The 13,791-nt window shown below is 36.7% G+C and overlaps 1 protein-coding gene across 11 annotated transcripts in view; it reads right to left on the bottom strand.

Moving 5' to 3' along the window:
* Positions 1 to 13,791, bottom strand: part of LOC135846524 (very long chain fatty acid elongase AAEL008004-like) — a 134,035-nt gene that overhangs the window by 44,840 nt on the left and 75,404 nt on the right. For 2 of the 11 annotated variants that reach the window (XM_065365660.1, XM_065365663.1), the window contains exon 1: positions 10,541 to 11,001. The exons of 5 other annotated variants lie outside the window; for them this stretch is intronic. In XM_065365660.1, the coding sequence (XP_065221732.1) occupies positions 10,541 to 10,609 (69 nt within the window). In that variant the 5' untranslated portion in view covers positions 10,610 to 11,001. Of the gene's footprint in view, positions 1 to 32; positions 188 to 10,540; positions 11,002 to 13,791 lie in introns of those variants that run through there. 4 more of the 11 variants (XM_065365661.1, XM_065365669.1, XM_065365664.1 and 1 more) reach the window with 4 other exon arrangements.

Here is a 13,791-nt window from a genome sequence, read left to right as displayed (position 1 = left end):
AAAATACGAATTTATAAAATAATGAAATTTACCTGCTGTTAGGCGTATAAATTAAAATACGTGATCGGATCGTCGATCCCGACACCAAGTTAAAAGTCCGATTGAAACTAAACTGAACTTAGTAAATGAAAAGCGCTATAAAGACAGATTTTCGGCTCGAAAAGCGATACGACCTTCACCTTGTAAGGTCGCCGAGTTTTCGGGCCTATAACCGGTGGGGGTGTCGATGTCGTTTAAAACCACCGTCTTACCTACTGTCACCAACTCCGCGCCTAAGTATTTGTAACAAATTAATACTTATTATCCGCGATTAAGCGAATTTCTCGAAATAGGTAGATCGCAGAAAGAGAGAAAGGCGGTGAGAGCGAGAGGGGGAGGAAAAAGTGGCCACGCTACAACCGCAGATGGTTGTTGATTTTCTTGACACTGGTATATGGCATGGCATATTACATACGTCGAGAAAGAAAGCCGGTTCCGATGAAGGTTTTGCCAAATTATCTGCTCAAATGTGTGTAGTAAACGAGCTTTACGACGTAGCCGGTACACATGAGCCACCCCTGCAGCCTTCGGTGGGTGGCTGCGGCGACGGCGGAGAGTCTTTCACCAGGTAATTAATGCCAGATAACGACCGCACGATTTTTATGGCAAAACTACGAGTTGTTGTAGTTCAAGTTGAATGAAATATTAGGTGTGATCGATCAACGAGCAGTTTTAGCAGATACTTATCTGAAAGAAATTTGCAGCTGTGAGAGGCTGCGGATAGTTCAAGTTTTCAATTTTTTGGCAAATTTTCGAGCTGGGTAGAATTTCAAGAATAAATGGATTCCTAAGGATTTTTTTCCAAGAATTTTTGTCAATTTTACTCAATATTTTTGAAGAAAGGTTTCATCAGTTGCAAGTTTGACGACTCCTCCAGAATAACCCCTCAAAAAAAGGTTAGTCAAATTTCAATATCCTAAATTTTTTTTTCTGAATTCAAATTAAACGTTTCCAAAAAGTGATCGATGTGATCACAGATTTACACATTTTGAAAAATCCTCCAAAAAAATTTACTGGCCAAGGAAGGTGATTTTTTGACCCAATCAAATACATCTTCATCAAATTCCCAATCCAGTTGACTGAAAACTCATCAATTAAACTGCTCAACGTATTTCACGCCCGATACACCTTTTAACCACACTTGACCATAACCTGAGCCGACTTCGCCGGATATTTCAAATACCGAGGAACTCGACGAGAAAAATGCTCGGTTCCGTTGGACGGACGATTTACTTTCATTGACCGCCACCGGTCATTACTAGGTTTTCCGCACATACGAATGTACTCGTAGAAGAAGGGAGATAATGAGCATATCCGTAATCCGCATTCGAACTACACACACAATTCGCAATGCATATTTTACGATTCGACCAGCACATCGTTATGATACCCTAAGTAGAGCAATAACATTGACGATGCGGTGGAATCGTCGGGTACGTCGATGGTGGCGACGACGAGAGCGGCTGTGAGGTCTTCAACAATGTAAAATATTTCAACCAAACAATTAGACTAATGAGCTATTATTTAATTTCTGTACGCGATGTTAACGGCAACAACGATGGCAGTGGCATGTCAAGAGTGAAGAGTTAATTCCACCACACAGGTTTCGATATGCCAGCGAATGCAGCAGCGATACGTCACCGCAGTATACATATTTCATCATCTAAATCGAGTAATTTGCAGATCTCGTAACACTCCTTCGGGTTAAATTTTTAGAAAAAATTCGCGTACTCCGAATTCGGCGCAGGTATCATTTCCGGTGCAGGATCAAAATGGCAAACCGAAACCGGTTCGTTTACCTTTAAAATGTGTGAGATGAAGATACGAGTAATACAGGCTCGTTATCCTCCGCAGAACAGTTTTCATGGTCAAGAATACACCAATATCGCCGGTCGCCACCTCCATCGTTTTGTTACCATTTTCCCCTCAAAATCAGGAACAACACGAGCACCGGCTGCGGCTGTGGTTGGTATGGATACCTCTCCATCTCCACTAACTCGAGCGAGAGCTGTCTGAAGGTAATCTCAAGGATCGCTTTTGCACTGCTTATGGTTTCGATAGAGAATTTCGTGCGAATCGACCTTACAAATAGTTACCTGCAAGTTGTCGAAATACATACTCAGTGCACGCGATACCCAAGCCAAATATGTAGTTCGTATTTTTGCTCATTTTGGCACATGTTTCATAATCATGCATGTACTTCTACTAGCGCATTATGTTTCTTCTTCTTGGTGTGGTTCGAGATTCAACCCCTATTTTGAGGCGGGAGCAGTTCACATGAAGGTGTGAGGTAATTTTCTGTATCAAATTTGTCTCCTACTGACACCCTTGTCAACTTCATCACTTCATCAAAAAGTTTTTCGAAGAGAAAATCTTTTCAATTTTACCTCGAACTAACTTGACTATTTTTAAAAAATCACAAAAAAAAAATCATTTTCAATCTGATTTTTTTTTCAAATTACTCACCTCTTTTCACTCAATTTCATTAAACGCTGCTTAAAATTGAATATGTAATAATCACACTTGGTAATGATATCATTGGCAAAACATCGGTTAAATTCCATTAATATGACCATGCCAATGGGTAATTGGTACTTATGCTAATTTTGTGGTTCTTTTTTTTTATTTGAAACCTTAAAAGATTTCAACGTACACCTTCGCCTCTAGTCATAACTTCAGACCTGTCCACCTCTAGTTGCATAAAATTTCACTTTTATTCAAAATCGATACATATTTAGAGCCTACTGCGAGTATTTACAAGATATCTGTGCGTTCGTGTAACCTTCCTTGTTAACTCGCAGCAACTAGAAAGTTTTCATGAATTGCTTTTAGAGCGAATTATATTTTTTAAAAATTGGATCAAGATTAGAAAACGAATCAGAGGAAATCAAATTTTCACCTTGCATGATTTTTCTGTTTATGGGTCCTGGCAGAAAATTTTTTCCTAAAAGATTCACAACAAACTTTCATCTCCAAGGTTTTATGATTTCAATAAAAAAATCAAAAAAATCAAAAGCGTTGTTAAAAATGTCGAAACTTGGTAAAACAAACAATTTTTAAACTAGAAACAAAAAATTAATACACCTTAGTCACAGAAGAAATGATGAGTGAGCCACACAAAAATCCATCAAAGACTTTAAAAAATTTAAAGCATTGGATACTGAAAACTTGTGACATGTTCTTCATTACAAAGTGGATAAGTTGTTGTTTTTGACAAATTATCATTCAATTTTTAGAGTAGGTATTTGATTAATTTTTGATAATCTGTGGGACCAAAACGATTTTGGGATTGGATTTCAGTTTTGGGATAGTTCATTCACTTCGGGATTGGATTTCATTTGTTTTGGGAATCATTCTTCTAAATTTTCATTTCGGTTTTAGGATTTGTTTTGAGATTGAAAAAATTGTTTTGGTTCAGGGATGAATCAGTTCCGGTTTTGGAATTTCCATTTCAATCAATTTTTCGCCCAAATTGACCAAAGAACTCTGCAAGGGGTCTAAAAATGGGACCTTTTGACATGGAGAATCCAATGGTGTAATTAGTTTAACTTTTTAAAAGCATATTTTGCTTGATTTGTTGAGTAATTTTTATTATAATCTGAATGAATGATGATAAATGATGTAAAATGACAATTTATCAAAATAAAATCGCGGGAAAAAGGCTAAAATTGAAATCCTAAAACCAAAACGATTTTGTTTCAGTTCTGGGGTTGTTTTGGGTACAAAATTATATCGGTTTCAGGATAAAAAAAAAAAAAAAAACGATTTCAGTTTCAGGATTGGATTTGAATCGGGATTTAATCAGTTCCAGTTTAGAAACCATTTCGGTCTCACAGCGCTGATTTTTGGCCAAACATATGACTTTTTGATGACTTTGATGATCTGGTAGAACCCTTGTTCCAAAGATCCAATTGATTTTCCCCATGTCTGGTCAACCCTCTAAATTCCCTTCTTGTCCCGGTATTTGAGGAACTTCATTCCCTCATCATTGATTGTCTGGTCCAGTTTGTCTGTGTCAAAGTTGCCGTATAATCAACACTTGAAAAGGTGTCCGTTATTTTGTACCTCGCCACATATGCATAGGTCGTCATCAGCCATGTGCCATCTATATAGGTTGGATTTTGAGCGCGTTGTTCCACTTCTCAGTCCATTCAGCATTTTCCAGAGGTTGTATCTCAGTTGGCTGCCTTGAGGCAACAATTTGCTCATTGTATTGCTTCTTGACCCTGTATTCTAGATTTGACAGCGCTCAACTTTGGCAGGAGCACTTGATTCATTTAATGTTCCCAGGAAACTGTGTCTGGATTTTAGTCTGCTCTCTGGTAATTTGTTGTAGACATACATGGGATGTAAGGGGTTGTGTGTTGCTTTAGTTTTTTTTTTCCATTGACATTTTAGTTTAACCTAGACTGCTACTCATATGCAAAATAACTCCACTGGTTTTGTCGCCAACTCTGAGTAATAAACAAAGGCAACAGCATGTGCATAACTGAACTACTATCAGCAATATACACATGTACACACACACACTTACATTATCAGTTGTTGACGCATGCGCTGTTGCATTTGTTTATTACTCAGAGTTGGTGACAAAACCAGTGGAGTTATTTTGCGTATGAGTAGCGGTCTAGGTTAAACTAAAATGTCGATGGTTTTTTCTACTCTGGCAGCCACATCCCTATGTACCTGCAGTGATGCAATCCCTGTGAGACAATGCAGTGCTGTGAGTGGAGTTGGTCTGAGGCACCCTGTTACCAATTGACATGCTTCATTCAAGGGTACATCTCCTTTTTCAGCATGAGCTGATCATCCCCATACTGGGCATGCATATTCTGCAACTGAGTAACACAGTGGATGTATGCAGGACCTTTGGTTTAGCTCCCCATCTGCTGCCCACCAGCTTCTGGATCAGGTTTGTTCTTGCTGCCACTTTCATTTTGGTCTTTTCACAGTGTTGCCGATAAGCGAGTGATCTGTCCAGGGTCACTCCTAGATATTTGGGGTAGTCAGTGTGATTCAGCGCAGTGTTTCCCCATTGTATGATGAGCTGTCTCTTGGCCTCACAGGTTTCCAGGTGCAACAAACAAGTTTCTGTTTTGGCTGAGTTAGAATTCGATCTGACCAGCAAATCAGTTTTGATCCGTTTATATCTGATCGTACTCAATCTGGATTTGATTGGATCTGACAGGGCATAATCAGATCGGAGTTTTGATTGGAATAGATCTGTTTGAATCTGATCAGAACCAAATTATTTCCCTCTAAGCAAAATGATCAAATTAGAGTCTGTAGATAGTCTACATTTATTTTCTTGCATTTCCTCCTCCTTATGTATTTGCTGTATGCCTCAAAAGCCCCACGTATGCTTCGCTGATATTCAATATCCCTTCACCTCAGCATCAAGTCATCTCACTCCTCAAACACTCACACACCTCCTACATCATTTCCTACCTCATAACACACCAAAAAAAAACTCACTTTCACCTTCGTCACATCTTCCAACTTCAACAACACCCAAACCACACACTTCAAACTCAAACTTTGGCACCGTTTGCAATCGTATAACAACCTCAACCATCACTCAACTGCGACCACAACTCGACTTTGAAAACTTGACTACCGAATTCCTTCAACTTGATTGTCACACTTGCTACTTAGCGAAGCGAAATTGGCATTATACATGTGTAATTGCAAAGTAAGACACGACGTCGCATCGGCCGGATGAAAACCACCAGCTACTAAATGCTTCTGACAAGCGACCGACGCGACGCGACGCCCGGCCTGAAGAAGACCTTGCGGACGATTCAACGCGAGAGAAAAGAGAATCGTACAGTACAGGTTTGCCAAATCTCTGACTATATATACTGTAATACTTATATGATTCTAGCTAATAGGTGTATTGTATATTAGAAAAAATAACTCGCTGGTTAAGCTGCTAAACTATAACCACATAGCCTATACCTACTGCTGCGAGTCAACAAGTACAAACGCGCGAAGTATTATGACATCGCGCAAACGTGACCTCCAGTCTTACTACTTGGGCCACCGCGCCGCGGCGTGGCGTTTATTAATTCATTACGCGCGATTTTTCGCTTCGTTACTCGGCTATTGTACCGCATACCACGTCCCTTCCTTCGGCCCAAATTCGCGTAATAAAGCAATCGTTAAATTCTTCTCGCTATATCGATTATGGAAAGAGAGAAAAAAAAATCGTCGTTTAGAAGGCAACGTACGACTATGTAGACGTATGGGCAATAGGTATCATGTACGCCCCTTTTTATATCGAAGCTGTAAAAGTAAACAAAATTCGAAAATGCGTACGTAGGTATAGGTCAACTTTAACCCTATAAAAGTACATATGTACCTACGTGTAATTCCTCGTGAAATCGATAGTGTTTACTGACAGCCGAGTTGTTAAATAAAATTAGTGAAAAATACCACCGCGATCGCCCTTGTTATGTATTATTTGCTCAATACTCAAAACATATGGAGATTCTTTCAGTGACAAGTTGGACGTCTAACCATCCACTTCTAACTGTACTTTTGACTTTTGATCCTATCGGGGCTTCAAGTTGGAAAAATCTGTCAATATTTGAAATACTCCACAACCCCCCCCCCTCACTCCGAACACATCCAGAGTGACTGAATTTGCAGCTTGGACATCACTAGAGAAACAACTACTCATTTCTTCAGCAGTTTGGACTCCTTGATTAGAAGTTTTGAGACAAGAGAACATTGATTGGCAAATATCGCATTCACACTGATCAAAAAGGATCCAAGAGCTCACAGCAAATGATTCTGATCCAATTCGAGGCCCTCCCAGGTTGGAATAATCCTTCCTTCAAGCAGATTGATATCATCAGTACGATCCTGATCAAGAATCATCATCTACAACCCAAACAGGGCCAAATCCATCAACTCAAATTCATCCTGCAAACAAATGCCAAACATCTTAGCCCTTTTCTCGAACCTTTGCAACTCCATTTTCAGCCAAATCACACCAATTCTGGCCATATTTTCATACATCAAGGCGTTGGTTAGCTTCTAATAATTCAAGATCTTCAGAGCTCGCGTACGAAGGTACGAGTATGTATTTGTCAAACGAGCAAAGCAACTATGCGTGCTGGCTTCTTAGCTTTTTACATAACCTCGGTTAAGCGGCAGCGTTGTAACAATCATCGCGCGGTTCACTTCGGTGCTAATTACATAGGAGAACTACTTATTCTTTTTTTAATACTTACGCGCGTTTTTAAATTCGCACGTTTTTGACAATACGATTATATAACAGTCGATAGAGCGAGTCTGAAGTGAGGTACACGCTAACTCGACAAGTAACGAGGAACAAATAAAGGAGGCAGCGACCGTCCGTCGGCTAAGTCTCTAACTCTCGTCTATTTTAAACAAACCAGTCATCAGTTCATCCATCATCTAACCACATTCACTTTTCAAACATCGATCAGTGTGCGAATGCGAAAAAAACACTCGACAGATAGATCATCATCTATCTCAATTCGTATTCTACAACAACGTGTATTTGGAAAAAAAAATCAATTCTTCAGCAAACGCGATATTAGTGGGTACATTATTAATTATGCAAAACGAACGACGATTCGATGCACAGGTGCTTCGAAGAACGACAAAAACGCCAAACTTTCTTCGTCGTTTCTCGCAGCTCGTATTCGGCATCACCTTCAAGGTCGAATATCGTTACGTATGCTATACTTTGGTATCTATGTTACGAATCGAAAATACCTGTATTTTCAATTTATATACGAAGAATTTTATATACCAACCAGTCCACTTAATCATATTTTCATCGAAATACCACCTAATTAATAAATTGATGGAATTCGGTAGAAAAATGGTGCATCTAGTAGTACAATTACTTCTATAGAATTGTTATGTAACGTTTTGAAAATGGTCTTGAAATTGTATATACAAGGTTGCATCTTGGTCCAAACTTCGTGTTATTCGATCCTTTTTGTGAACTGGTTCGATCATTTTGACTAATTTTCCTGCATAATATCGCCACTTTGACAAATTGCCAGAATTGCACTTCGGCATAATGTACATCTTTTAATTAAATAGTAAAAGTAGCCGTACATAATTTTTGAATAATTTTGTTCGAGTCAAGACTCAATATTCGTGTAATAGAATCATTTTTTGTGGACTGATTCAACCATTTCTTTTTTTCAGCTGAATCGAATATTCTGGGCGACTCTAACCTTTTCCAAAGCATTCTGATGAATTAAGAAAATCACAAAACAATCAAAAATGATAATCCAAGATTCGAATCCAATTTCAACACATGAATAGAACATCTCAAAAAATCCCTAACTTCAAATTTTCAGCAAAAAAATCATTACATACTTCCCTTTCAAAAAAAAAAAAATCAAAAATTCTATCGAAAATCAAAAGATGTGATGAAGGCTCCAGAAAGGTTCAAAAAATTGATTTGACACCAGACAGAAAACAAACCCGAAGCATTTCACCTGAATAAGCACGAGTTTACTTTTCTTCATCTTTAAACTTTCGTTATCGTAGCAATTCTATAGATTTTCGAAAGTTTTCACGAAATTCAAAACACAAATTTCAATTGCTGAAAATTCAATGGTGATGATTTTTTCAGAATAGGAAAACCCCTAATTGCCAAATTTTCCAAATGATCAATTTCCCAATCCACTTTCCACGATACCCATCATCTCAATTACACAAAAGTGGAAAAAAGTTCAGTTTTTTCCCGCCAAAATTGCAAAAAAAAAGTCCTGTTTTTTTGGTCAAACGTTCTTAAACATTCCAGGAAATCATGTTTTTTGGAAAAATTGCAAGAAATTCTACTGTTGTATGTACGAGTACTTATCAAAATTGTCAAAAAAATCTCTTTGTTGCCAGAACTATTCGAATGACTGGTTTTTCCATCAAAATTGCCAAGCAGTCTTGTTTTTCATGAGAATTACAGAAAAAACTTTTTTTTTCGGGGCAAAATTTCCAGGAAGTCTTGCTTTTTCTGGCGTGAAAAAAATTGATTTTTTTCTTGTCCAAATTGCAAAAAAATCCAGTTTTTTCAATCAAAATAAATACCAAAAAATCTTACCTTTTTTTTTTTGAAAAAATTGCAAAAAATCCTATTTTTTTGTAAAAATTGTAAAAAAAAATTTTGTCAAAAAAGACTAATTTTTTTGAACAAATTTCCAGAAATTTTCGTTCTCGTACCCAAAATTCCAAAATAATCTTTTTTTTGTGTTGTCATGATTTTTGCCTAAAACTTTTACTTTTTTCGTATGCCAAAATTTCAAAAAAAATCTCCCCCCTCCTCCTCCTCAGCTCTCAATGTTTTTTTGGATTACCTATTCAAATAATTTATAATTATAACGTTTAAGATCGCTTCAAAATCATATCCTCCCTTCCAATTTTTGCCAGAACATCGCCACCCTCCCCCTCACCGCATTTTTCTGAATTGTTCAAAGATTTAGGAAAATTCCATCGTCTCGTAGAAATAATTTTAATAAAAATGGAGCAAATATTCTTGAAGGTCGTACACATTTCTACATAGATTTTTCGAATCAAAACGAAAGAATTTTTCAAAATTTTACCAAGATCTTCGACGGAATATTCATTAAGTTCTTCTGAGCTGATTCCCCCTCCCCCTCATCCAAATCATATCAGGTAATTTTTAGATTTCAATTAATTCTTCTGAAATTTTTTTATTCTTTTTTTCAGCACATCGAGTGATAATATTAATGAAAAAGCGAGAATTTCTAAAGAAAAATGCAAAGCCAAGAGCCAAATGCAAGATTTTCTCAACATCATCCTGTCAAATGGTGGACTTTTTCAGCAAATTCAGGATCACCTACGAGCTGATTCGAATACCTTGGCTTCTTTTTACCAATATCTTCGCTATTTTGACAGATCAACACAACTTTGATCTGCAGAAAATTCTAAATCGATAGCTTTTGGCTCGATGTCCTTATAGATGGGTCTTTTTAGAGAAACAGGATTACCTACGAACTGACTCGAATACTTTGGCTTATTTCTAACAACATTTTCACTATTTCGACAAATCAACCGATCTTTTTTCTGCAGATAATTCTACATCAATGGACTTTGACTCGATGTTCTTTTAATGGACCTTTTTTGAGAGCTTTTTGAATACTTCAAACTTTACTGTATTTTCTCTAGTAGGGATGTTCATCTAATTCGATTCTTCAACCAGTTAACAACAATATATAAATTAGTCGAGTATTTCGTAAAACGAAAACCACCCAATTCGAAGACCTTGGACGACCAATCCGCAGAGTTTTTGGAAACGACTTCTGAGTCAGTTTCGACCAGCGAACTGGAAAATACCGAAATTGATCAAACTCTCCAAATTAGATAATAAACGTGTGAATTTGCTCGCACAACCTGTCGCCAACGAGCAGGCCAAACGAAAGGGAAACAAATAACGTGTATGAAAGAGATATAGAAAAAAAAAAGGGCAATTACTAATACGTCATAAACAAACCTGGAAGAGCGGTTTTAGTATATGTGGGTACACGGTATTGCCGGCACCATATTCAAACTTGTTACACATTACAACAACAAGTTGCGTTTAATATCCGACATACTCGTAATTAATTAATCCGACATAAACATCGATTCAACATTCAACGTCGCGCACATTACGATTACAAGTGTGTATATCCGATCGAGAAAAAAAAAACTATTATAACGATTATTCTGCCACCGCGATTCGATACTGATGGAAAAAACTAATATTAAAATAGCGTGGAAAAAATCGCGAAATAAAAATTCTAGATAACGAATAAAAAATTGGCCAAAATTATAACATTCGAGCACAGAAATAAATTTACGATCGGAGTTCGCGAGAATGAAAGAGTGAAAAAAAAAACTCGTCGAACGAACTCTCGGTCGAGACGCGCAATCAAGCTCGAAGCGTACACTGTACTGATAGTGACTCTTCTATCGTGACACACTGACACACGATTTAGGTAACGAGCAGTGGCAGCAACACTGAAGAAGCCTCCACGACTAGTTACACGACAGCCGGCGGCGTATCGTCGCCGTGGTCGGCGTCCAGTCCGCGAGCGCGAGTCGCGAGTACGCGGCGCATTCGCCCCAAAGCTCGCTGATCCTCCCGGTTCATGGTTCAAATCCCAGTGGAGCTTTTTTACATACACGTTTCGAAACCTCGTACATACGTTTATGGAATACTTCTCAGCCAATTTATATCGTCATTTGAGCTCATTGACTCCCTCTTCTTTCAAGTAGCGAAATTAAGAAGCAACGAGTGCACCTAAATGGAAGTGTGCTTTTGACTGAATATGGAAATGATTACCAAAACCAATCTCTATAGACCAAGACAAAAAAGCAATCTGGTTTCAAAACGTCATATATTTTTCGATCGAAAAACAAACACGATTGATTGAAAAAGTTGACGAAATAATTTCTCCGTCTCGTGTCTCGTTTCATAAACACCTACCACACAATCGATCAAATTAATAAATCAAGCTACGGTTTAAAAAAAAGTGAAAACGAAAACTTTAAAAAGACTGTCGCCTCGTTACTTACACAACTCGCTAACGAGCTAACACCGAGTTGACGGGCTGTAGGCTGGCTAACTTGGATAATGTTGCATGTTAAAAGATTAGTATAACTCGGCGCCTTAAATATGCATCAATGGCACGCGATCAAATCGCTCAACATCTCTAAGTACGTTGACCTGTCAATAGAATAGGCATTTTAGGGAAATTGGGGCCTTTTCAAAATAATTAAAACCTATTTCCTTTAATAAGAAAAGTAAACTGAGACTTGTCAATAGAATACTGAGGAAAAGAGACATTTTAGGAAAATTTTAGGTTTTTCGAAATAATTAAAACTCATTTCCTTGAATAAGAGAAGTAAATTGACTTAGTCTGATTTTCAAGGTTCGGGTGATTTCTTTCTACGAAGACAGAAAATAATGAATTCTCACAACAAGTCGATAATTTCACGTGTTTTTCTGATTTTTTTTTTCATTTTTTATTTTTTTGGGGATTAAACACTCGATGATGAAAAATTAAAAATCGAAAATTTTCTTCGATTCGAATAAAGCTACGTACTACGTAGTTCAATTCTGAAAATGCTTTTGATTTTACGTTAAAAATTGAAAATCGGATAGGAAAAGAAAAATGTCACATGAAATAAAAGTGAATGAATCTTCTCAAAAATTCCGTTGAAAAAAATCAAAAATACCCATCACTAAAAATACACTTCATTTTCGAAAACCATTTCTACGTCTTTTTCAAAATTGCAACATTTATTCAGAAGAAAAAACCCCAAATTTTCTAAAAATTTTATTAGATCGATCTTGAGCATTTTTTTGTCAAATAGTACAAAATTTAGAACGCCCACTTCTGAAAAGAGCGAACGAATGAAGGAGAAAATTCATCAAAAAAATTAATCATAATGAAAACAACAGTGCCACAGATCCAAGAAGTCCATCGAAATTTCAAAATAATTTTCTTTAATGCCGGGGGGGGGGGATTTTACACGCCAAATTGTTAATTTTTCTCTTTGTCAGTATCTTTGAACATTTCAAGATTTTTTTCGGAGATGAGTTTCAAAAACACTTTTACCATTTCAATTTTTCTTAATAGGTAGGCATTTTACATGCAATTGACCATTTTTTGGAGTGGGAGGGGTGAGGTGGGGAGGGGGTCAAAATTTTACACGTTGGTTTTTCACTTATTCAATGTTTTTGGACATTACGACATTCCTTGGAGGGGGGGAGGGAGGGAGTCGTTTTTTTGTTACCTATAAAATTTTTATTCGCTTCTTTTCAGCGTCTTTTTAAATGAAATCTTATCATATTTTTTTTAGCCATTTTTGGAAAATTCTCAGATTTTTGGCATCAGAACAAGCCCTTTTATCATATTTACTTTTTTAATGGAATTATTTTTGAAAATAGGAAGAATTGGTAAATTTTGAATTTTGAGTAGTGAGTTGGCAAGAAACGAAAAATAAATCTGCAATGGAATAATTTTTAAAATAATCGAATGTGTATTGAAAAATTTTAATTTGGATTAGAAAAAAGCAGAACCTGCAAGATTAGCAGGACTTTTGGACACCCTGTGCTCAGTTACCAAAGATTTTCTCACAATTTTTTTCTCATTACGTTATACACTCTCTTTCTTCTTCCCTAAAATGGTTCATACAAAAAATAAATTGAAAAATTGATTTATAAAATCTATGTCAAGTTCACCTCTATGCAACTTTTAAAAAAATATTTGGAATAGAGGGGGGAGAGGAGGTTGAGAGTGAACATTGCCTGGTTGGCACAAAACTTGTATCATGCTTTTTAAAATTATTATTTGTGGTCTTCCTTTTGAAAAAAAAATTAAAATCAACCCACTTTATTTCAAAATTCAATAATGAAGAAAAAATTTGAAATCTTTCAAGTTCATAGTAGCTGTAAATGGCACCCAATAAAATAAATAAATTAAAAAATCTAAAAAAAAAAATTAAAAAAAATTTTTAAAAATAATTTACTATATTTTAGTTATGGAACGCAGGTCCATTTTCAAGATGTCTAGAAATCTCAAATTTTTCGGTGAGATATGAGACTTGTTCAAAATAAAATGTTTTTTAGTCTCATGAACCAATAATTTTGAATTTCCTGAAGGCTTTGCATTATTCCATTCCAATTGGTCTAACCAAACCCAATACAGTACCTATAGGAACTTGACAGAGGTGCGCCGCGCTAGTGTCGCCTTG

This window comes from Planococcus citri, chromosome 5 (genome assembly GCF_950023065.1).
Source record: "Planococcus citri chromosome 5, ihPlaCitr1.1, whole genome shotgun sequence".
NCBI classification, from domain to species: Eukaryota; Metazoa; Arthropoda; class Insecta; order Hemiptera; family Pseudococcidae; genus Planococcus; species Planococcus citri.
The sequence above is the reverse complement of the archived record's forward strand: the minus strand, read 5'-3'. Positions and strand labels throughout refer to the sequence as shown.